Consider the following 24,076-nt stretch of genomic DNA (forward strand, 5'->3'; position numbering starts at 1 on the left):
TGGAAAGAGCTAATGATCCAATCAGCCTAAGAACACATTACAAATTTGAAATCTAATACATAATTTCTAGATGCAGATTTAATATGTAATTATACATTTGAAGAAATTGGGTATTTTTATATTCTTGATTTTTCTGTTGCTGTAGTCTCTTGCAATGATCCCTTCAGCATTTGATTTCCTAGTTGCACTCCACAGAAAAGGCTTTGAATGAATGTTGCTTGACAGAGTGTCCTTCAATGATGAAGGCAGGAAGGTAGCAATGAGGAAAAAAACGGATGCTACAAATAGGCTCAAGGGGATTGCAAGCCCCTAGGATCCCCCAGGATCTCTTTGCATTCTTTGTTAACGTGATGTTGGCAAGTTGCTTTCATGCCATGCAGGAGCTAATGCAATCTCTGTGATATGTGCTCCCAAGCAGTTCAGCAGAGAAGCAAACTGAAGTGGCAAGAATCAACAACCCCTTGCTGAAATGACAGTAAACAATGAATTAACAGCCTGCTAGGGCACCCTTGAATCTGTGACTCCTGTACCGTATGAATTCCTGCCCTACAAATGAAACATCAGTTTGCTTCCATTGCCAATAAAAATATAATTAGGAAGTAGCCGGTACAGAGTGGCTGTACTTACTTAGCCATATACTTACTTGTTTGTGTCATGTTATGCACTGCTCAATCCTGAGAGCCCTAAAACACATACATGTATAGAGCTACCTGTGGAACAAGAATCAAATCTATAGCTATTTGCCCCAACATTTATTATAAGTTGCATCTGACGGAAAGGCTGTCAGTGATGCTTGGAAACACATTTTAAGCTTGGGGTTTCAAACAGATCTCAACAGAAATGTAAAACTTAAGCAAGTTGTACTCTCTACTTCTTATGCCATTCTCCTTCTCTCAGCACTTGATTTTGAGAAGAACATGGTAGCAAAAGCTCGCCAATTTTACTTTAAACTCAGTCAAAATGAGGTAACTCCTGGGCAGGCAGCTGTAGCTCTGCACACTTGCACATGAGCCCAACAGCCAGAGAGGAGCCCTCACACACTGCCTCTGCTCTTTGCACTGGGCTAGGAGAAGAAACACCTGTTTTTGTCTTTGAAGGTACCAGAGGTGCCATATGATACACACGCCTTTGCTGTGCTGTTTTTTTTCTGTCAAACTGACACAGCACAGCAGACAAGACACAGGCTGTTACCATTACAGTGGCTGGTTCCACTTCTGCATAGAAATATCAGTCATGACCCCTTCTGCTATTTGTGAAATTGGGAGACAAAGACATATGACAAAATGGGCTGTTGGAATTGTCATTTTGTCTTTATTTAACAGAGAACTTTTCTCATCTACTTTCTAAACAGGCAGTGTTATTTCAAAAAATCAGAAACAAAGTCATGATCAAAACCACACATAGAATAACTTAAATAAACATTTCTCCGTTTCAAGATTGAAGTATAGGATAAATAAAACTTATTATTTTGGACATTCTCTGTAAACAGTTCATATGTAATAGTTTCTCCATTAAGTATTCAGAAAATCAATATATATTGATATATTGATATATATCTGTCACTGACTGCTTCTTTAGAGAAACAAATTGGCTGGAAAAAAAGAGATTTCACTGAAGAATAAACCTATAGAAATTAGGTTTCTTAATGTTTATGCATCCTTAATCCTCTCTTCTCTCTTGAACTCAACCTACAGCAAATTGGTTTTATCTGAGTGGGACTGGAAGCTGTTGGTGCCACTGCTTAGTTTAGCTAAGGGACCAAGCAGCAATGGAAAACATTAGGGATCATCCGCAAAGCTAACACTGAGGCTGAGCTCCTGAGAAACTATCCTCTGCAGAGTTGCTCTTTGTTCCTATAGAGGAAGGTATTCATTTCATTCAGCCCAGCACTCACTTCACAGCCCAGCATTAGCTTCAACCAGCTAAACCTAACATACACCCACTGCTTGCACAAGGAGAGGCTTTTCCTGTACTGAAGACACTGATCTAGGTCAACAGCCCAGAGGCTGTGATGCCAGTCATGCACAGACACTTATCACACAATTCCTATAGGTCCTGTCTTGCCCCAGTGGTTACTGCTCAGACTGACTTGGCACCTAAGGGAGCCCCCTGTACAGCACTGCATGGACCAGAGGAGCAAAATGTAGCTTCAACTCCAAGAACTCACAGCCTAGGATCATGTAATAAACAGTGGTCCTTCCCCACAACAGAGCAAGACTGCCACAGCTGGAGCTGTTTCCTCTCTTCGTGCCACATCCCAGCATAACCCCGATGTCACAGAAGGATATAGCTGGAACTCATAATATCTAACATTAACTAGAAGAGCAAATTTTAGTTCACTGCATTAGACATTAGCTTTTTGTTTTTAAACATTGAGTTGAAGAACTGGTTTCCTTCTGGTCTTTCTCATTAACACCACTTGTCTACAGAATTACTACAAAACACTGCAACAATCTAGTATCTGCCTAAAATAACTGAGCAGCTTTGATGATGATCTACTCTATCCTAACCTGAACCTTAATCCAGTCAATCTTTGTATTTTTTTTCTTGTCACTGAAATATTGCCCACTCTATTTCACCTCACATCTTGTTTAGTGTCTACCCTAAAACCTCAGTTCCTATAGGCAAATAGTTAAAACAAAATCTTGTTTCACTTTGCAGAGTTTCTAGTTCTCATAATTGCACCAAAAGGCTTGAAAACATGAATCATATCAGCTTAAAGAAAGCAAATAAAAACCACTCAAAGGCACTTTTTAAACAAAATTCTCATCAGTTTTACAAGAAGCTCATAATCTGAAGAGGTGAGGTGGGTGCCTGAATCACAGAAATTTCTTGGGGTTCAAATGTAAGGATTCCTCTTCTTCACCTTCCTTTTCCTCTTCTGCTTTTCTACTCTTGTATTTGGTATGAGGAACGAAGATGCCCAAATTTCTGGTAGAAATCATCTTCAGCACGATTCAGAGCTTCCTCGTCTATGTAGACAGCTGGTCTCCGGGAAACCAAAAAGTACTGCACTTTCCGCAGGCTCCATCCCATCACGTACTTCAGCCAGCCACTGACAGCAGCTGTAGACCTGCCAACACCAGCATTGCAATGGACATAGACAGTGTGTCCATTCTCCAGTAGCCCGTGCAGGAGGCAGACAGCTTGTGGCAACATCTGTATTCTTCCTAAGATTAAAAACAAGACACGTTCATTTGCACTGGACAAAGTCAGTTCATGGCTGAGATTCTGCACAGCCTGATGAACTGTGAAATGTAATGGCAAACCTGACATATATGACTTTTTTCTTTCTTTTTTCAAATGACCTTCTAGGCTATCTTGGTTTTTTCTTGCAACGTAGATCACACAAAACTGTAAAATGCCCCTAGGCTTCTCTAAATATACATTCTGATTAACATCTGGTGTGTGTGGCATATTCATTTTCAAAGGAACTGAGACAAGGCAGCACATTATAGAGAACAGCACAACTTACATAGCGTTAAAGTTAGCAGGCCAAAAATGATATGTTTTTTTTTAATACCAGAGTTTTGTGAAGGTACCTACATACTGCTGATTTCCAAAACATTGTAATGAAGGCCATAAAGTGAGGGAGGGAGAGCAGAAGAACATTTTACTGTACAATTTAAAATTGCTATGATTTCATTGTATACTAAGAATACAGTTAAACAACACAGAATAGCCTTTCTCACTCCCAAAGGGATGAATATACTGTATTTTCTGACACTTTTCTTCCTGCTATCCTGGGAACCACAGCTGCAAACAGCAGAGCCCAAATTCTCCTCATGGCACATATGAGGACTGACATTAAACCCTTTCAAATCCCTGTTTTAAGGTCTCCTGTCTTCCCTGATGTCCTATTGCTGATATGACAGATCTCTATTTGGGGCAGCAGTATTTAACTGAGTTGAAAGCACTCTCTTCTGCTGGCAGGCTGCTCTCTTGAAAACACACTCACTTTCTAACCTTCTGGTTGGAAACAAGACTTTGAACTGAGCATTCCAACCAAGGACTTAAAAGTACTAGTAATTGATGTTACGGATCAGGTGCTCTGAGTATTTTAAATTAATTGCAAATTATTATATAAATGTCTCTATGGAGTTTCATCAGACTGGGATACTACAGTTGAAGTATTTGTTGGGAAGGGAACAGCAGACACACAACACTGTTGCTCCATTTTTAATTTGCTAGGGTGGCAAGCTGCCCTGCTGTGCAAACTTGCAGTCTTCCACCTACACAGCATATTTATATAGGCTGAATTCAAGCTGAAAGCAAAAACAGGCAAGCAGTTACTGACGTCAGATGGCTTTAAACTCAGACACACATAATACTGCCAGACACAAAGTAATTCAGATGGCCTCTCTGCCTACAAGAAAATATGAATAATTTGTTAAAGACAGCACACAAAGAAATCATGCCTTGTATGCTGGCTATATTTTAATGCAAAATGTACACAGAAACCACCCCCCCCCCCCAAACTGTCATGAAAGTGACAGATTAGTAACTCCAAGTGTTTGCTATAATTTACTGCAAGAGTGACATGAGCATTACCTTCAGTACTCATGTCTGCAGTTGGCAGCCAGACATAGGCAAGGCCTTCTTCCTTATACAGTTTCATTAGGATTTCGGGGCTCATGGGTTCTGGGTAGCGGTTGCAGCCCCAGGAATTTTGAACAATGTCAGATTCAGTCTGGAAGTTCATCACAGCTGTAACACCCAGCTCATGCTTCAGCTTGATGGTCACATGCTCCAGCTGCCGAGGGCAACTTCCCAGCCAGATGTTTGGCAGAATCCTAGCATGGAGAAAACACTGCAGTGGGATTGATTACAGTATCTTAACAAGGAAACTGCCAAGTACATCGGTGTTCCAGTTCCAAACCTGCTCAACATCATCACACAAACACTGCTAAGCACAGCCTTTTCATGTCAGGCAGTAAGAAACTTCTGGTTTCATTACAGGTTCTTATTTTGTTACAGTTGAGTTGGTGATGTCTGATGCTGTGGATCAAGTTCCTAGCCTACCACAAAGAGCCAGATGAACTGAGAAAAAAATTCAGAGCATAGTGATAGCACAGGTCTCCAAGGCATCATTCATCACTAAGCTTGCAGTAGAAGCTTACTAATATCATAGATTAAAAAAGAAAACCCTGCAATTTGCACACAGACCAAAAAAAAAAAAAAAAAAAGAAAGAATTCACATGATCAAGATCTGAATTACTTTAGTAATAGGTCAAACATAAAGAACTCTTCCAACTCTTTAGCTACCACCGTAATGAGGGAAGTAGGGAAAAAAAAAAGCAATTTGATCTATCCTTCTGTGATGAAACTTAAAAATTAATGAGTAATTTTCTTCTAATTTTCCTCTGATCTCTTGGAGTCTAGTGGGAATCAAATACAGAATTACAATATATGTCTAGCTATCCTCAAGGCTTGAAGGGTCAGAAATTTTTCAGGAAAACAAGAGGTTTATGTAGGATGCCTAAGTACCAGAAATAAGGTTGCTTATCTAAATCAAACTTCAAGACTTCTATGGTTTTCCCATTGCTAATTATCATGAAACTATTGTATACTTCAACAGATTTTGACATTATAAACTGGATATTAAGAAGATTGTTTTCAAATGAGGAGTTTTAATATGCACATGCAATTCAATTGGTGGTATCCACAATGGATTATCTAGATGGTCAAATTATTAGTGATCTACTTTCTTCTTTTTTTGCTTCCATAAACTTCCATTTTGAAGGTGCAATCCACAAACTACACAAAATATCCCTGCATGTAACATTTAACAACTTTGCAAACATTAACAGCAACAAATCTGTAACACTATTAACTGCAAATTTAGCAAACACTATTAAATGCAAATCTATAGCAAAAGCAAGATCCTCAAAAATAAAATGTCTGCCATGCCTGTCTTACGATCTTTCCCAATTTTAACCTCAGTAACAAATAAGGAAAGTTTTATGTTTTTTCAGGAGCCTATAAACCACTCCTAAATTATCAGGTAGCCATTTCCATTTCACTATCACAGTAGTAAGTGCTTACTGGCATTTAATTAAGACCTGTAATTGACTGTAATTATTAAATCCTGCTATATTAGTACTGAAATATTATCAAAAAGAAAAATTCAGATCCAGGAAGCATTAATTATTATTGTTTCCCGTTTGTCAGCTGCATCCATGGTGAGTTGCACACCAGCCACAAAGACACAGTCTTCGGCCTTAACAACCCCTGTTCCAGTGGGACAACACCCTTCATCTCAATATATGGTAACTGAGACCAATTTAAACAAATATATTACACAGCAAATAACCATTTCAACCATCTGCCAAGTGAGACCACTTGAAAAGATTTGACTTAGTTGTTGTTTCACATACATGTTCAAGAATTGCCCAAAATGCGACACAACCAGCTCAAGCATTCTCACTGATTTGAGTGATGCGTGAAGGTCCACTGCAACAACTGCTTCACTGGCTCCCTTCCCACGTGCCAGCCCCACAGCAACCCCCATCCCAACCTGAACGAGTGACCGCTGTCAGGATTCTACCACAGGAATCTGCCACAATGATTAGAGCATTTCAAGGTGGCAAATGTGAGTTAGAGTGCCCTAGCAGATGCTGTCAAATGGCTGGAGATGAGCAATGCCCACAAAACTCCATTCCTAGGAAAGAAAAATGGCAATTTCACTAATACCTTGTCAAATTAAGAGGATATTATTTCAAGAACAAGAACATTAGTACCCTTCCTTCAAAGGCTTTCCTGAAGACTCATACATATGTAATTCACTTGATACTCTGTGAAACATCTAATGCACTGAATTACCTTGATGTGAGAAAAAAAGTGTGTTTTCTAGGATTTGATCGAATTAACAATGACTAAAGCATTCCTGAGAGAAATAAAATTCTGGGTAGTACTCTTGCTTACTGATAAACCAATGCTTTATAACTTTTTCCCCCAATGATTTTTTAATGGGAAGACATCACAGCTGTGCTATTATCTGCAAGCCCCTGCGATACAGACCATTTGTTTATTTCATTCTTGTAGCCTAACACGTCTTGTACATGACAAGACCCCCTATATTGCACAACACTAATTGCATTTACTGAACAATCTGAAGAGTTTACCAAGTTTTTACCACTGTCTTTCCCTGTAATTACCCAAACTAGTGGAAGCATTCAGAGAATGACCTAAAAAATGTATTTAGGACAGGCAGCAACTCTTGTGAACTAATTTTATGATCAGGTCCTAAAGTTTAACCTTTGAGAGGATCAAGATGTAGCCTTGACCTTGGTCTCCAAGCCCCTTATCTACCCACTTGCAAATAACTGTAATTAATGGTCTTGCTGGACAAGGCTTAACCACCCTTTTATCACACAGAAAACAGTACTCAGAGCTGTCCTATCAGCCAATTTATGTAATAGTTCTAGGATAATCCTACTGCATAGTACCTATATTTCTATTTGTCTAATTCATACCTCACCTTTTTCTGACATCAGAAGGAAGGAATAAAAGGGGTTTGTACATGTGCAAGTACAGAGACTAATGGAGAGTTTAGCAACTATATTTTATATATTGATTTTTTTGATAGCCCTACTGAGGGTTTCCTTATGCTGAGGACCAGGAAAACATACACATTGAACCAAGCAGGAATGTGGTAAATTCATTTTTACATCTCTTTTCTTAATAATATAACTTAGATTTCCTTTCCAATGTGGCCTTTCTTAAGTTGCCACTGTACTTCAGTAGGTAGTTAGACTTAAGCCACAAGACTATTTGACATGGGAAAGAGAACTCTTTTACCTTCCCCTCTAAACTGTCATGTTATAGTGCTCTGAGCTCTCTGATAGCCACTGCTTTCCAGCTCACATGTGGTTGTATTCCAGGAGCAGATTATATGATCCCTAAGTTCAAAAAACATTAGAAATTATTAGTGATCAATAGACCTTTAATCTTTTCAGCCATTAACCCCTTTGATGTTCCCCAAATATCAAAACAGGATGGTGTTTTAGCAAAATTCTACTTGGAATTCTGCTTTAATATAAAAATGGCACTTTGTCATTGTACATCTTAATTCTCTGCATTAAGGATAGTAAAATATGTCTGGCTCCAGAAGACATGGTCAATTCAGTCAGAGACAGTTTATAAATGAAGAAACCACCTAGAGTGATTTGAACATCAACAATATTCAGCAATACTCTGAGATTAAGACGTGCTGATTGTCTGCAACCCCTTTCTTTATAGGTACTTTCTGTCAACTACTTTCAGCCTGGCCTACGCTTCAGTTCTCCACTAGTAATATGGATACATTAAGGGGACTTCCAGGGGTCAAACGGATGAATTAATCTGAGAAGCTTGAGTTTGTGGCAACAAGGACTAAATGTTAGACAAATGTTACTCAATTTACTTTACAGAGCCCAGACTGAAGGCTGACATTTTTAAAACCTGCCTTTTGACTTATAAACTGAGAAAACCAACCATTATTTATCATTACCACAGAATAAATACAGAATACCTGCAATCACTTGTACACTTCTTTTCCAGCACACTTAAATTATTTTTAATGATCTAGACATATATTCTATTTGCTGGCTTCCCCCCAGAACCCTGCACAGCCTGGATTAAAATATAACAATTCAGTGTGAATGCATCCAAAATAATAAACGCATTCCATTTAATCAATGCGTATGCAAATGGTCTTCCCATCCCTAAGGAGAAGATGAGTCTGAGGCAATGTCCTGGGTTGCAGTGTATTCTATTACCATCCTCAGGAGCCGTTGAAACCAGGTGGGGCAGTGTTTCCTTGCCTCCTTCCCCCCAGACTATCTTGCTGTTAATTGCCCATCATTGTCCTGCCGCCTGACTCAGAGATAACTCCCTCCGGACTATCTTCTGTTAATGAGCCTAATCAACACTTTGCCTCATGACTCATTACCCCATTGTGAGATGCTCCACCCAGAGGGAGGAACCAAGCATCCCAGCGTGGATATAAGCTGGGACTCTGACCACCAGAGGCAATGCCTTTCCACTGGATTTCCAGAGGACAGGAGTTACACAGCTACCACTGGACCTTCTGAGAAGGAGCAGACCCTTTGTTTCTACAGAATCACCACTTCGGGAGGACTGCAGCCACCATTCTACCAGACTGCCACCACCACCCTGACTAACAGGGTGCCAGGTTGTATCCTAACTCTGTCAGTTTAACCCAGTGTTATCCGCTTTTATTGTTTTTTTTTTCTTCTTTCCCCCCCTTTTTATTTCCCTATTAAATTGTTATTCTGACTTGGTGTCTCCCACTAGTTTGTTTTCAAACTAGCACAGGCAATGAAAAATTAGCATTGTAAAACTTTTTTTCTAATGGTGCAGACTAATTTTCAGGCTGGTTCACAAAGCATGACACACTGTACCTTTCAATCCTAGTACAGTACAAAACCAGCCCAGCAACTGTAATTGTAGGGATCTGATTCCCAGGGAGGGTGACCTGACCTAGGGGAAGACACCAGGTTACTGCATCAGGCAGTCAGCTCTTCCTCCATGACACCAGTGTCTACTCTGCTTCTTCAGCAGCTCCTGTCTTGCTTTTGTTAATAATGCTTTGAGACAGATGCTAAATTCAAATTTCCCTAAAATGCTGAGTTGTAAGCTGGGATGACTCAGGTACTGCTTCCAGATCTGAGCAATCATCAGTGTGCTAGGAGGAGGCATCTTAGAATCTACCTTAAAGTCAATCAACCCTCTAAAGAGTCACAGTTCTTATGGAAAAGGATAGGATTCGGCACTTTAGGGACACATTTCATCAGAGTATCTATCAGGTACAGTATTTTAGATGTCCTTCTATCCTGCTAGTTTCCAGCTTTAATCAAAAGAGAGGACTTTGCCAAGCTAAGGAAAAATAGTAGGGTATTTGTCATTGGTTATTGGCAACAGAGTGATCTATCAATGATGCCATTTGTTTGTACCACTAATATTTTTGACCAAGGTCCAGTCTATTATTTTAAATGAAAAGTGATGGATTGATTCATCCCTCAGTGCCAGGTCAAGGTGTAGCCTGTGTTAAAGCTTGCATTTCACTTGTCTACACCAGACTTTCTTAGATCCCGTTAAGCATCTGATGACAGGGGGATGAGTCCTAATATATAACAAAACAGAGCAATTTAGCTGAAACAACAAACAAAATAATGATTAAACTGACTCTGTCCTCCCTCAAGACTCTTATTTCCTTAAGGTATAGCATGCAATCACAGCTACATGGAACTTGCAGCAAAACTTCTTCTGCATTCCCAGAAGAGCAACATATATAATTCAGTCAATTTACCCCCAGCATTTTGTGTTGCTTCTGGGCATACAGAGTGGTTTTTTGTACCAATGTAGTGCTCTTACCCTGGTGCCACTACAAGCTAGCAACCCAGAGGGAATATAGGCCTGAAGTACAACTCAGTTACAGATGATTTTTGCAGCACTTGAACTACTAGAGACTGTTTCAAATTACACTGCATTCCTATTTCCTCCCCTGATGGCACTGAAGTAGGAACTCATTCAGAATTTTTTTATAAGGTGGATTTTTAATGGAAAATTGTGATCTGTCTGAACCAAAAGCTTCATAGAAACTTTCAACTTTCAGCCAAATTTAAACTAGTTCAAAGATCAGATGTCTGTTCCCTGTCTCATTTGACACAAAAAAAAAAGAGATTTCCAGAAGTATTGCTTTGGGCAAAAATGAGAATATAGGAAATCCTACCAGCTATAGCTGAGATGTTCTTTCATCTTTTCTGTATTCTCTGCCTTGAGACAAGGCACATCACTTTAAAGGGTGATACCACTGGATTATGATGACCCAGAAGTATCATCCTGCATGTACTCCTTCTTTTGCTAGCGGCATCCTTCTAACAACATATAGCAGCTTATTCTGAGGTCTATGTGTGCCTTCCCTGACGTACTGTCCTGGGCTGACGTAATGAAGCCGCTTTATTCCTTACCCACCGCTCATTGCCCAAGGACGCTGTGCCTTTAGGATGGACCCGGGGGCGGGGCCGGAGCCAGGGCCCGAGGGGCGGTTGAACGGTTCAGCCCAAGGGCTTCAGGCTCCGGGCAGGGCTTGGGAGGGAGCGCGCCGGGAGCGCTGTGCTGCTTTTTGGTTTCCTTTGGGTTCCAGCTAGCTGGGAAAAGGTTCTCTTGGCTTTTTTCCTTGTTCTTTTTTCCTTTTCCTTCCCCTTGCCTCGCTGCCTCCCTTCCCTCCTCGCTGGTCCAGGGAGCCTGTGGGGTGGCCCCAGCTGGTCTGAGCCCGTGTGTCTGTTCCCTCTTCGGGAATTTGTTGTATTTCGAGGGGTTTTTTAATCCTGTTCTACCCCGTTTTTTTCGTGTGTTAATAAACAGTTTGGTTTCTTTTTCCCACTTTCACTCCTTGTGACCCATTTGTCTCATTGATGGAGAAGAAGGGGAGGAACACTCATTCTGGAGTGTTTCCTCCTGAAGTTTTGTCTCAAAGACCGAGACAAGTACCAAATTAGAAACCTCTCTTCCAGGCCTTCCTTGTTCTTTTCTCTGAACCTGTGACAGTGAGCACTTGCTAGAAATCAGATGAGGTTCCTGTACTTTCGTCAGAGCAATCTAGAAACATTACTTAGAGTGTTGTCTAATGCCCTGAAATGCATTCACAAACTGAGAAGGATTTTCAAATGACCAAATTCTGTTCTCCAGTAGAAGATCTGAGCATGTTCAAATATTCTTTGATATGTAGAAAACACACTGATTACTATCCTCACCTCAGAAAAAAATTTCTATTGTCCAATATGAATAGTGCAGTCCCAGGTCATAGAGACACCTTCTTGTCTCCACAATGGACACAAAGAACAGATTATTTCCTTCCATTCTGTAGAATCCTTTTACTTATCTCTAAGTTACTAACACCATCCAACACAGCTTTGCATTCTTCACACATACACACACACTTGTCACATATTCAAAGCCTCTGATCATTCTTGTTTGCCTTTGGACTCCCTCTCTTTTTGAATATGTTATGCCCAGTACTGAAAAGAGTACATTTCTGAGAAGAACCAAAGATTACTTACTTCTTGTGCTTCAAAGGCTTTATCCCTCTTTATAGTTCCCTGGCAGTCCTTCTACAGCATGTCATTGCTGACCTACATTCAACATGGAATTCTTCTTTCAAGTTAAGATCTTTCCAAACAGATGAACCTACTCAAGGAGAGACAAAAGTTTGTCCAAACCAGAATTATTAGTTTCAATTGCCAGTGGTGTCGAATTAAATGCAGCAAAGGAGCAGATGAGATTCACAGCTAATGAATGCACCTCAGCAATATGTCTTGGAATAAATCATCTCACATGCACATCACTGTGTTTTAAGATAACTATATACAAATAGAAAGGGAAACAGTACCTGCTTGTAGTGATACTTGGTGAAAACATTGCTTTATAAAGAGGTCAAAGTGGTAATTTGAGCCTGTACCAAGAAGTGAACTGAAAGTAACAGAAAATTTATAGTAATGGTCTAAAAATCACTGATCCTATTCTATGCACTCAAACTTTGAACTTTCTACTAATATTTTACTGTAACAAGAAAGATACAGAAAAATGAAAACATTCAAAACACAGAAGATTCCAGATATTTCTTGTGAAAATACTTTCACATTAGAGCAGACGAAGAATTTAATGTTCTTAAGAGGGAATTGGACCCCTGCTTAAAGATAAAATTTATGGAATGGGCAAATCAACTGGCTTTATCTACATAAAAGAGGTAAAGAATATCAAATTCCATATTGTTTCACCTATAAAGCAACTACCAAGATATGAGATAAATGGCAACATTTTAAAATAATTTTTTTAGTCTTGTGTCTTCTTCCAAAATACAGACAACATAGGCAGATATCAAAACAGAGGAGTCCCTGGTTTGGTCTTGTACAAGAATTCTGGTTTCACTATAGTCTGCTTAAACAAACGACAGAAGAATCTCTCAGCAAAATGCCCCCTTACCAATGAAATAATAAGGTAGAATTGAGGGGTATGACACTGACATTTCATTGCATATTGCATAGAGCACAAGGGTAATGGCTGTGGTCTTAATCCCTTCTCCTATTGACTTACTGATAAAGTCTCCTTGCAGAAGACAAACTGATGGACCCTTCATGATAAGAGACCTGACTTAAGCAGGACTGACTGGGAACAGTTGGATGCACTCGATTTCCCAGCACAGAGTCAAGCAGTAGTAGCCAGAGCAGGAGAGCAAGGTTTGGTGATGCCATGGTCTAACTCTAAGATAGAATAATCGGGCTTAATAAGATCACTCTTATCAAGAAAGATGGAGTTAATGACCATAACCTTAGCAGAAGCCATCAAAGAAAAGCACTGATTAATGATAAAACTATATCCTACTGAAACAACCCAGCTGCAGGCCTTGTAGAAACTATTTATACTCTTGAACAAAAAATTGCTCTTACCTAAATGTCAAACGTAGAAGGAGCACAAGCCATTGCTTATGAATTTGTTCTGCTTTACCACTGAAAGAGTGCTGTTTATTTTGAAGTTAAGAATTCTACCTCAGGGCTTTAAACAAGGAGAATTAAGCAGACTACAATGTAGTTTCAAGGTGTTTTTTTACTTCTTCTTATTTGGCACTCTGATGAAAAGCAATTAAAGTCTGGCAAATTTTCTTCTTAGATGTAATTTGAACTACTTATCTAGCCTCTCACATGGGAGCAGACTTGGAATGTAAAAAGAAACACCTGCTTTTATCACTTTAGAACAAAACTTTGTCAGCTGAGCAATATGCAAAGTATCTCAAGCCCCTGAATTCTAAGTCTTATGCTTAATAGTATCTTATTTAGTCCATGTTCACAACTCTGTGGCATAAAACTACCTCGTTTGCTGATTGCCATAAGCAAATAAGCCATTAAGGTTTGACCTCAAGCTGACAATGTGCTACAAGTAAAGCAGGTATAATATCAAACCTGTAACTGAAATACAGTATTACCCAGACATTCAGCTACAAAGTAGTTCCAGTGGTACACTGCCCTCAGGTTCTGCTGTCTCAGGAAAAGACTTCCATAGCAGCAGCTTGATGGTACAAAAGGGCTTGATCATCCTCATTTTATCCACCAAACTGCTCTTTCAGCAGGCGCCATGGAACACTCTTCAGGTTATGAGGCACTGAGCAACCATCCTAATGCCTAAGCACAGCACAGCTTTGAATTTACCAGGGATACAGGATAAAAAGATCCACGTGAGAAGAATTAGTCAGTCACATAATAGTTCAGTCTAGACAGATCCACAAAATTTTCTCTTTATGGGCCATTTTCCCCTTCCATAGCAATCCCAAACATTCCCTTAGAAGGAGCGTAAGAGCTTTATTAGAAGAAACTCACAAAAAACATTTCACAAGGACAGATGCAGAGATTGAGCACATTCCTAACATCCTATACCCTGCCACAGCAGGGAACTTACTTGATGAAAACACCTAGACAACTGGGAAGTAAAGCACATTCCACACTGCAAAAATGACAATAATACTTGGCTAAGCCGTAGCACTATGCTTGAAAGTCACAAAATAATCCTTCTATTGTATTCAGTACTTACCAATACTGGACCATCATCAGGAGAAATAGAACAAAGGAAGAGAAACACCTGGAAAGCCCAGCAGAGAGTGCCAGAATAATCAGAGTTCTAGAAGACAAGTTTTCAGAGAAAAGAGTGAAAGATCCAACGCCTAATATCAGAATGAACAAACTGAAATATTCCAAAGTCAACCACTCTGCGATTCTGGGAAAAAAGGAGTTTCCAAGCATATATGAAAGGGCTATAGAGAGGCAGGATACAAATTTGTTCTCCAAGTCTTCTGTGAAGAGAACAAGAAGAAATTAACTTAAATTGCACTAGGAAGACTTAAATTGAGGTTAGTAAAGCTTTTTAATGGTTGGAATAGTGAGGTAATTGAACGGAAGAGTAACAGGCCTATAGAGCCTCATCACTAAGATGAGATCATATTTTAGATCAGGCTGGATAAACCTGAAATGATTCAAATGTAATTGAGATTAAGTTGGGGCAAGGAAATGGACTGAATACTTTCTGAGGTCTCTTTGAGCCTATGATCTATGATACTATAATCATAAACTTTAATTTCAATTTCTGGAATCACTACCTATATCCATTTATCAAGCTCCATCTTGAAATAATTTAGGTTCCTTGTCCTTCCTGCCCTATTTGAAAGGTCATGCTGGAATTCAGACATCATTCCTTTGATGACAGAAACCTTGTTCTAATTTACACTCCAAATTCACTGAGAAGCAATTAATATCCATTTGATCTTAAAACAGGTTCAATTTCAATATTTCTTCTTCTCCCTTTGTACCAATTCCCAAATGTCTTTTACAAATATTAATAGATACTCTTTCTTAGTCTTCATTAAACTATGCTGTCTATCCCAGGCACCAGAAGTAGTCAAACTATGGTAGCACAGAGCTCCTTTCAAGCCAATTTATCTTGCTTCAACTCCAGTGGCATAAAAGCTATACATCCCATGGAAAATGCACTCATTCATTGCATGTTTGTTCTCCAGACAAAATAATGGATCAAATTTATCTAATTTTGTCTCTAAACTAAGCTCACATACTCCAGTAAGTTCAGTGGAATTGCTGTTATCAACCTTGCAGTACATTCAAATCTATACAATGAAAAGACGCACAACATAAACTCTTCTCCCCTCTTTTTCACTTCATTCCATTAAGAAGCTTAAAGCCAATTAATTTATCTCTTATAAATTTTTATAATCTATTTTGTCTCTACTCTAGATATGATCTAAAATAACATGGTCACACAAGACTTTATGTACATAGCCAAAACTAAAATGTGGAAGATTAAATTTTATCCTCCCTGTATTCAAAGTGAAATATTTTATGTCATATTTCTCTACATATTTCTACTGTGAAGATAAGAAAGAAATTATTCACAAGCACACCAATGCCTTGTGGGACACGGTGTCCAGATCCAGACTTACAGGACTTAGCCAGAATTTATTTCCAAACTCACACACAAGGTTTCACCTGATGCCTAAGGAGCACACTGTATACAGCAGAAAGCAAGGTTTGCCGTTGTAAGAAATGACTCCTCTTGTACCTTCATTTTATAAACATTCTCTGAAAGCAGACAGTATGCCAATTACAAAAATACAGCCTGAGAAGAGAATCAGGTTCCAAGGCTTGTACTGAACAACCTGGAAAGGACTCCTCCATTGGCTTGTGAGTATTAATGCCTAAATGCTCCAATTATAGAATCTTGTCTCATGCAACCGCGGTTGCCAATGGTTACTTCCTACATATGTCTCTGTTAGACTGCCAACATTCCCATTTGTTTTGAATTAGAACAAATACCCAGAAACACAAGAACAACAGGCTGCTAAACTCAGCCAGATTGCAATAAGCCATGAATCTCTTGGCATTAGGAATGAGAATTTCTAACATTAATGCTTAGCAATGGGAATGATGCCACTGCTGGCACCTGTAAGTTAAAGCATCTCAACAAAATTCACTTAAACTGCTACAAATGAACTCTAAGTTAGTGACCGAGAAGATTCGGGAATCACTGGCAAAAACATATTTTGTCTTCTTTCAGAGTTTACCTATTCCCAGCTGCTTAGGAACCTAGACTGCAAAAACAGTAAAAAATAAATCCACTTTTGAAAATGTAGCATTTCAGATCCAATGGAAATACATTTCAAAGCTTCAGAAACAAGTATGTATTCATGAAAATTACATAATTGCAAAGCACAGATTATTGCTAGGTGGCCTTGGGATCCACAGGGCACCATAAGCACATGTACAAACTAATGGAATCTCTCAGAACTCCAACAGTCAGAGGAAGATGCACATTCATCCCTTGTGGTACCATCTGAAAACAGCCTAGATGAGCTCTGTATCCATGTTCATTCCAATTTATCCAGGATTTCTAAAACCATAACAGTTCATTTATTTGAATTTTAAAGAGGGACAGATACATACTAGAGAAGCACAGGCTGGGGGACAACATCTTAAAAATATGGAGAAAAATGGAATTAATGCCTCACCACAGTCAGCTACATAAATATTTAAAATAAGGTGTTCTCACAGCAAAGTCAAATCAAAGGAACGACAGCTGTATAGTGCTACCATAACAAAACTCTCAGAAAACTTCATTTTAGCTAACGTACCTGGTTACTAGATTCTAAACGTAAGATTAATAACCATGGTGGATGAGTAGCCAACAACAAAGGTTGAGGCTGGGATGGTAATGGAGCTACTGAGAGGTCCCAGAAGAACCTATGTATGTCTTTTTAATTCAAAACTACAAAGTATAGTGGAATCTCTTGAAAAAGTCTTGGATGACAAAAGGGGAAAAACTCATGAGAGTTAAATTTATGAACAATCAGTGCTGCAGTTTTTATTGGAGCTCAAAGATTGACAAGAATTACCAGGGGTTCTCTGTTTTTTTTAAAAATGTCTTTTTTTTTCTTTCTGATTTCTTTCTTTTCCTAGCAGCATCATCACATCTGCTTGGAAATCAAAATTCCAAGCATTTGAACAAATATATTAAAGTGATCTACAGTTACTAAAGTTTGTTTAAATGAGTTTACATTATCAGCTGAAGCTTGGCTTTGTAAATTTGTTAAACATACTGGACAGCCTTATTACCAAGACTACAGATATATTTGAGAAGCTTTTTCCTCTTTTTATCTCACCAGATTGAAGCAACTCATTATTACAAGGAAGCTGAGAAATTCTTCTGCAGTGAAAGCAATATTTAACACTCTTTAGGACTGGTCTGCACATGGCTGGCAGCTGGACCACAGAAAGAAGGAACATTAGAGAAATTATTTTATTAGGGAAGCTGCATATCCTCCTTATCAGATCATCACCATGAGAAAATAAAGGCACTGGATATAACCGTTCTGGAGAGTTTTTAAACGGCAGTCCTGGAGAAGTTAGTTAAACTAAAAAATAATAATTAAAAAAGGAAAGGCTCTAGAAGCCCACCAACACCCACCCACATGTACTACCGCCCGGCATCCAGCCCCTGGAATAAATGACGGAGTCATGGAGAGTCTTGCTGCTAACCCACAGCTGATAGATGGGAGGGGAGAGGAGGGAAGGAAAGGGAAGAAAGGGACAAAATAAGCACCTATTTCATTATTTATTTTATATATATTCTACATTTTCTTGTGTCTGTATTAAAACTGAAATGCATATTTCCTCTTTATCCTCTTCTTGATGCTTAAAATCATATATTCTATTACTAGGTTTTCACATCAAAGAAAAAAGACATTTCATTTAAACTTATAAAGCCTGCTGTCTACTGAACCAATAAAGAAGAAATCCACATTTCTTAAAGCTTGGCAATGTCTATGACATTTGACTCAATTTTTATCACAGTTCATGGAAGGACACACATTAGACTTCTGAACAACAGCAGGAATTATGTACCTGACTCCCTGAAATTAAATTTCCCAAAGTACAAGCATTAAAGGAGGGAACAAGAGATTTTCAGTTCAGCCTCTTAATATGTTCCCTGGGAAGACAAATGCAGTTCATTTCTTTGTTTTTTTTTTTCTTACAGAGAGAAAATTATGTATGGGAAAATACAGCAACAATTTGATAATCTCTATTTACTCTTGGGAAATAAAATACTTATGTTTCTGAGACACACTTCAAAGAACTAGAGCTATATTCCAGTTTCCTTTCTAATAAATAATTTTTTATCCTTTAAGTAGGACTCTCCATATTTTCATATGCAGGTGCATTTTTTAAATTATCTTGTGAATATGTAGAGCATTTAAGCATGAAAACTAGCATTTATATCTCTCAGCATTTACAAAAATTATTGAAGATGGAGGTAGAATTCATAACTTAATAGCTTCAGCTTGCTACTGTTTCAAATGAAGTATCTCTAATGTTTTTCCCATTTCATTTGAAGTAACTATGCAGTTGTTTATTTCATATTTTTTTGACTTTCAGGTCACCTCTTTCAGAAATATAGTATACACTGAACAAGTAAGCAAACACCAAACCAGCTGGTGGTAATAAAACATCTGATGGTGTCACTTTTCACATTTGGGGACTAAAAACCCTCTTGTTCTGAGACTTCTTTTTTTGAAGAGTCAGCCTCAGGCCGATTGGGCCAACCTGCCCTAGGAGCTGTGCCTGCAAAAAAATCACAAGAAGGGCAGGCAGAGTGGGTTTACTCTGCAAACACACGTCCCTGGTTAAACAGGTTCACCAGGTGTAACTTACGGAGTTGCATTAATGAAGTTTTTCCAACAACAACTAGAAATCTGAATTCACTCCCTCCTGGGTAAACTAAATAGCAATAAGGATGAATACACAGTCTCTGCTTTTCAAAAAGAGTTCTGCTATCTTTAGATAAACTGTATTAAGAAATGCCAGCAATTACCCGGCACCTAATAAATGCATGTAAAAGCTGGGAGGAAATAAGTATCTGCAAGACAACTGGAACACCATCTTCAGTGAGAGAGTGATGCTACCCCTTCCTCGTCATCCCAGCTGTGAGCTAAATTGCCCAGGATTTCACAATCTCAGTCAATTTCATTCACAGCCAGCAACACTAGCAAATTGCTTTCCAATGGAGACAGAACTTTACTTCCTCGCTGATAGCCTGACTGTTAAAGAGTAAAGAGGCAGGAAAAAGGGCTGAAAACCTCCAGAAGAAATATGGACAAGCGGCAGGGAGACACAGTAAAACACACAGAGAAATTAGAAGCAACAATAGTTTCTGCTCCCTAACAGTGATCCCCAACATCAAATTCATACTTACTGGACTATCAACATTTTTCTGTTATATCCCACAGAGAAAAACAGAACTACGTTTACTCCTCCAGGTTTTTCCATGGAGGGTTCCCAATCTTCTTTCTGTTTTTTTCTCCCAGAATGACACAGAACTATAAGTTTTTCTTTAGAAGTAAGGAAATCATTTTGTGCAGAGGCACACCTATGAAAAGATCAGTTTTATAGAGTAACAGTGGTTTTAAGTAAATATCATCCATTACCAGCCAATTGACTAAAGGCCTCGTCCTCTCACCAACAGCCAGTTTCTGCTTGCTGCCATTTTATTAATAAAATACTCATTCCTGAACAATCATCCTTCTAAGTAAAAAATTCTCAATCAAACACCCATTGCAAAAACCATATATGAATGGTAGAATGGTAAAGAAAAATACAGAAAAAAACCTCCAGGAAAAAACGCACAAGACTAACCAGACACCATGCTAAGATCCCCTGTAGCTTATTCACACAGGTAATGTACCATTCATGAGACACTTCAACTTCATCCCAAAGTCTAGCCAATAATTTGTGTCCCTCAGCCACTGCAGGAGGCAACAAACCTGGCAGCCTGCTGGCTAATAGCCATTCATCAGGTTTAACAGACCAGTCACCGTAGGTAGAAGTAATACTGGGAATTCAAACACTGATGACAGTCATGCAAAAATCTTCAATCTAGAAGCTCTTTGACTTTTTTCTTCTGGCAAAATCACCCTTTCTGAAGGTAGATTTTGCTTGCTACTATGGCACTTACAAGTAATGCCATTAGAAATGAGTGACATCCAGGAGCTTCCATGTCAAGTTCCTTTTGGGTGCTCAGGCCATAGGTCACAGCAAGAGAGCCAGAGCTGTGCTGGCAAAAGCTATTTGCTAATACTCAGAAAAACAAAATAATGGAAAAACGAGTTCCTGCCATCTAGTTCATCCACAGTATTCAACTTCACGGCATGTGACTGCACTGCTGGCATATCCTAACTCTATTTCAGTTCACATTTCACAAGACTGGGATTTGTAGTTAACTCATCAATAGCGTGGCTTGGGCTATCCCAGCTGGGTGCCATCCTGCCCATGCAAGATCACAAAACTTGGAAAAATAGAATCATTTTTCCTGGTTTTAGCCTTTGTTATGTAGGGCACAGTGTGGGGAGTTGACAAAAGGAGAAGCTTTTGGTTTGGATGGACAACAAATGTGGAAGAAAAATGCATTTGTTACCCAATATAGAGATCACTCAAATCAAATAAATGAAAACAAATAAGGACTAAAAACTGATTGAATTCTAGCCTCATAATTTTTCTTCTCACTCTTGCTCCTATTTCCTCACACTCCATCTTAATTTTCAAGAACTTAAATAAAAAATTGCCTAAATGTCACTTCTTACACTGATTTGAAACCCATTTTCTTCACAACAGTGGCTAGTAAAAGCATTTCACAGCTCCAGTGAGGGGTGATATAGAAAAAAAATTAAGATTCACAAAGGACAAAAAGTAGAATTAACCTTTAAATCATTCTATAAAAGGTGATTCCCACTGGTAAGTAAACAATGGTTCTAATTTAGATTAGTTTCAGACTATAGCTCAGTACAATAAAACAATATTCAAAGGAGTAGTCAGATATCCTAGTTTATGGGATAAACATACCAAAAATGTGCATTAGAATATTTTCATTACTTAATGTATAAAACGACCAGATAACTTTACAGTTAGAGCCTCAAGTACTGAAATCAAAGGCTGAACTCTTATTGATGTTAAGTCCTTTTGATCAGGACTATTTCACTAGAAGACAATCAATGAATTTTGTTCCAGAGCTCATTATTTCTTATTCTTTTCTCTAATATCACAAGCATTCTTTAGGCACAGGGGACAGCTAGCTCAGCTTTTAATGTTAACTATGGTAATCTCTGTAGACATCATCACCTCTTAATTGATAATGTAGGCACAAAATATCAGTGCAGCTTTCTACTACAGTAGCATAGGTCACTGCACTCTAGGGGGTTTTTGTGACAGCTTACTCTTTAAAGCCTCTTTTATAATTCAGTAATAAAAAAATTAGTTCAGAATTATATTTAAAACAGAAAGGTATTTTATTTTGTGAATGAATTACAACCAGTCAGAGAAATTAAAGACTAAAAAAAAAAAAAAGGTGCTCTCTCTTGTACTTTTCTCAAAGGTAATTCTAATTTCATACTGAACCAAATATACTCAACCAGGTTCTTGTTTTCCACCCCAATTAAAAATGCATATCAATCAAGTAAATGCTCATTTTTTCCATAGGAAGAAATTCTGTGCTCCATCAGCAAAATACTGCTCTACTGCCTCCAAAAGGTAAACAAGAAGCATCTCCATTTTGTCCATTTTGGATTATTCTTCATTCACTCACCTGTCTTCATGAACATTTAGTACAAAGCAGGAACACACATTTTATGTGACTCTCCTGATCATTCCCACTTAACACCTAACTTAGGTTATAACCAATATTACTGGCAGTGTTGAAGGAAACTTTCTTACCAACAAGCCACAAAGCATTTGTAAATACTACATCATAAATTGTGTTTCATTTGCGATCATTGAGAAACAAAAATAGTATTTCCAAGCATGGGACTCAATGTTCTTTCACCGTTACCTTAAGTCTTAGAGAAAAAAATTAGGGACATAAACACTGATGAGAGCAACATGTTTGTCAACTTCCCAATCACTCCATAAACATGAACATGAAATATTAGTATTTGATGGCCTACATATATATATATAATGCAAAAAAGCTACTAAAGAAACCTGTACCTCAAAAAATTGTCGTCAGAACCCATGCCTACTCTCATGTAGTGATTCCCCTGATTGTGGATTGCTAATTGTGTATTTTCCTCCAAAATGTTTAGCAGCCATACAATACCTCAGTTACAGATTAGCTATCATTGTTGTCTAAGGAATTCACTTACAGATCCCAGTTTATCTGCATTTTATATGCAAAGCATGTAAAAATTACTTTCCTTTGTCAGATTTGAGAAATATGATTCACACAAAGCACACACCTAAAATCAATCTGAAAATAGGAAACTAACTAGATGGCTTTTCCTATCAGACATATTCATTTCCATATCACCTAATTCTGCCATCAAGCATCACTGTCTTCAACATATTATTTAAGGATTTTGTAATTTCAGGTGTCACTCCCTCTCTTGCTCTTATGTAATGCCTTTCTTCTGAGAAATGCAGATGTTTTTATATAAATAATAAGGTATACTACATCCACAAATTAGGAACTTCCACCTTTCACAGATGGAACTGAAACAGAGATAATATGGCCCAGATTCACAAATTTTCTGAAGTCATCTTCTCCCAGAGGAGATTACAATAACTCTAATTTACTTTAGAAAATTACTGCATCCTAAGTGAACTCTCCTGCAATTTGAAGCCATCTTATTGCAGTAATATCTAACACAAAAGAGAAACTGACTGTTATTTTTTTTTCTGAGTCAGATTTTGGTTACAGGTGTTATTACATGTTGAAACCAAGTGAATATTAATGCCACAGAGATATCACTCATGATTCTAGCTGTAGGAAAGCTCCATTTGACATTTACAAGAAATTAGTCCAAATCCTGCTGTGCTTAAAAACCGCATTATATACTCTCCTACCTGAATGACCGACACAAAATGAGTTCTCTAAATATAAGTTTAAATGTAAGTTCACTGACTTATGAGTGATACATCTCTATCAAATAAGAAAAATCTGCTTCCTCAGAGCATGGTCATCAGCCTCAGCATAATGCAAAATTGGTTTTAGCCCCAGCCAGAAGCAGGCCATTTTCACCCTGCAGCAGCCCATTTAAAGCAGAAGCTCATGTTTTATGAAGAAGCAAGATGGCAGCAAACCTCAGAGGAACTGTTTCTAATTGTGATTCAACAGAGGACAGTAAAATCAGTCCCAGGGCTCATGTGGGAAGCCCCTTTGACAGAGGAGAACCTTCCTTTCTCATTCATTCACACACGGCAACCCTATTAAGTGGAGCAACAGAAGAGAGGCTCACATCAAAAGTTTTCATTGATAAATCACTTCTTTCCAGCCTCCACCACTCTGTAAAGATCCTACAAGTGGTGACAGGACTCAGAATTTGTGGTCATTACGCTCCCCGCAGCACTGCTGCCTTCATTACAGCATGGAAAAATGTAATCATAGCTGGAAAACCATGATCTGATCATATGCTGAGATTTAACTGTACAGGCAGAGAGACTGGCTTTTTGCTTCTGTTTGGGGTTTTCTTGTT

At 38.5% G+C, this 24,076-nt stretch overlaps 1 protein-coding gene across 3 annotated transcripts in view; it reads right to left on the reverse strand.

Moving 5' to 3' along the window:
- Positions 1–1,289: 1,289 nt before the first annotated feature.
- Positions 1,290–24,076, reverse strand: part of EPM2A (EPM2A glucan phosphatase, laforin) — a 43,510-nt gene continuing 20,723 nt past the window's right edge. For all 3 annotated transcript variants that reach the window (XM_042016743.1, XM_042016745.1, XM_042016744.1), the window contains exons 3-4: positions 4,552–4,793; positions 1,290–3,170 (exon numbers count right to left, since the gene is read on the reverse strand). In XM_042016743.1, the coding sequence (XP_041872677.1) occupies positions 2,890–3,170; positions 4,552–4,793 (523 nt within the window). In that variant the 3' untranslated portion in view covers positions 1,290–2,889. The remainder of the gene's footprint in view (positions 3,171–4,551; positions 4,794–24,076) is intronic.

Source organism: Corvus kubaryi, unplaced genomic scaffold (genome assembly GCF_017639235.1).
Source record: "Corvus kubaryi isolate FWS band 111438036 unplaced genomic scaffold, C.kubaryi_AGA036_p1.0 split3-73, whole genome shotgun sequence".
Taxonomy (NCBI): domain Eukaryota; kingdom Metazoa; phylum Chordata; class Aves; order Passeriformes; family Corvidae; genus Corvus; species Corvus kubaryi.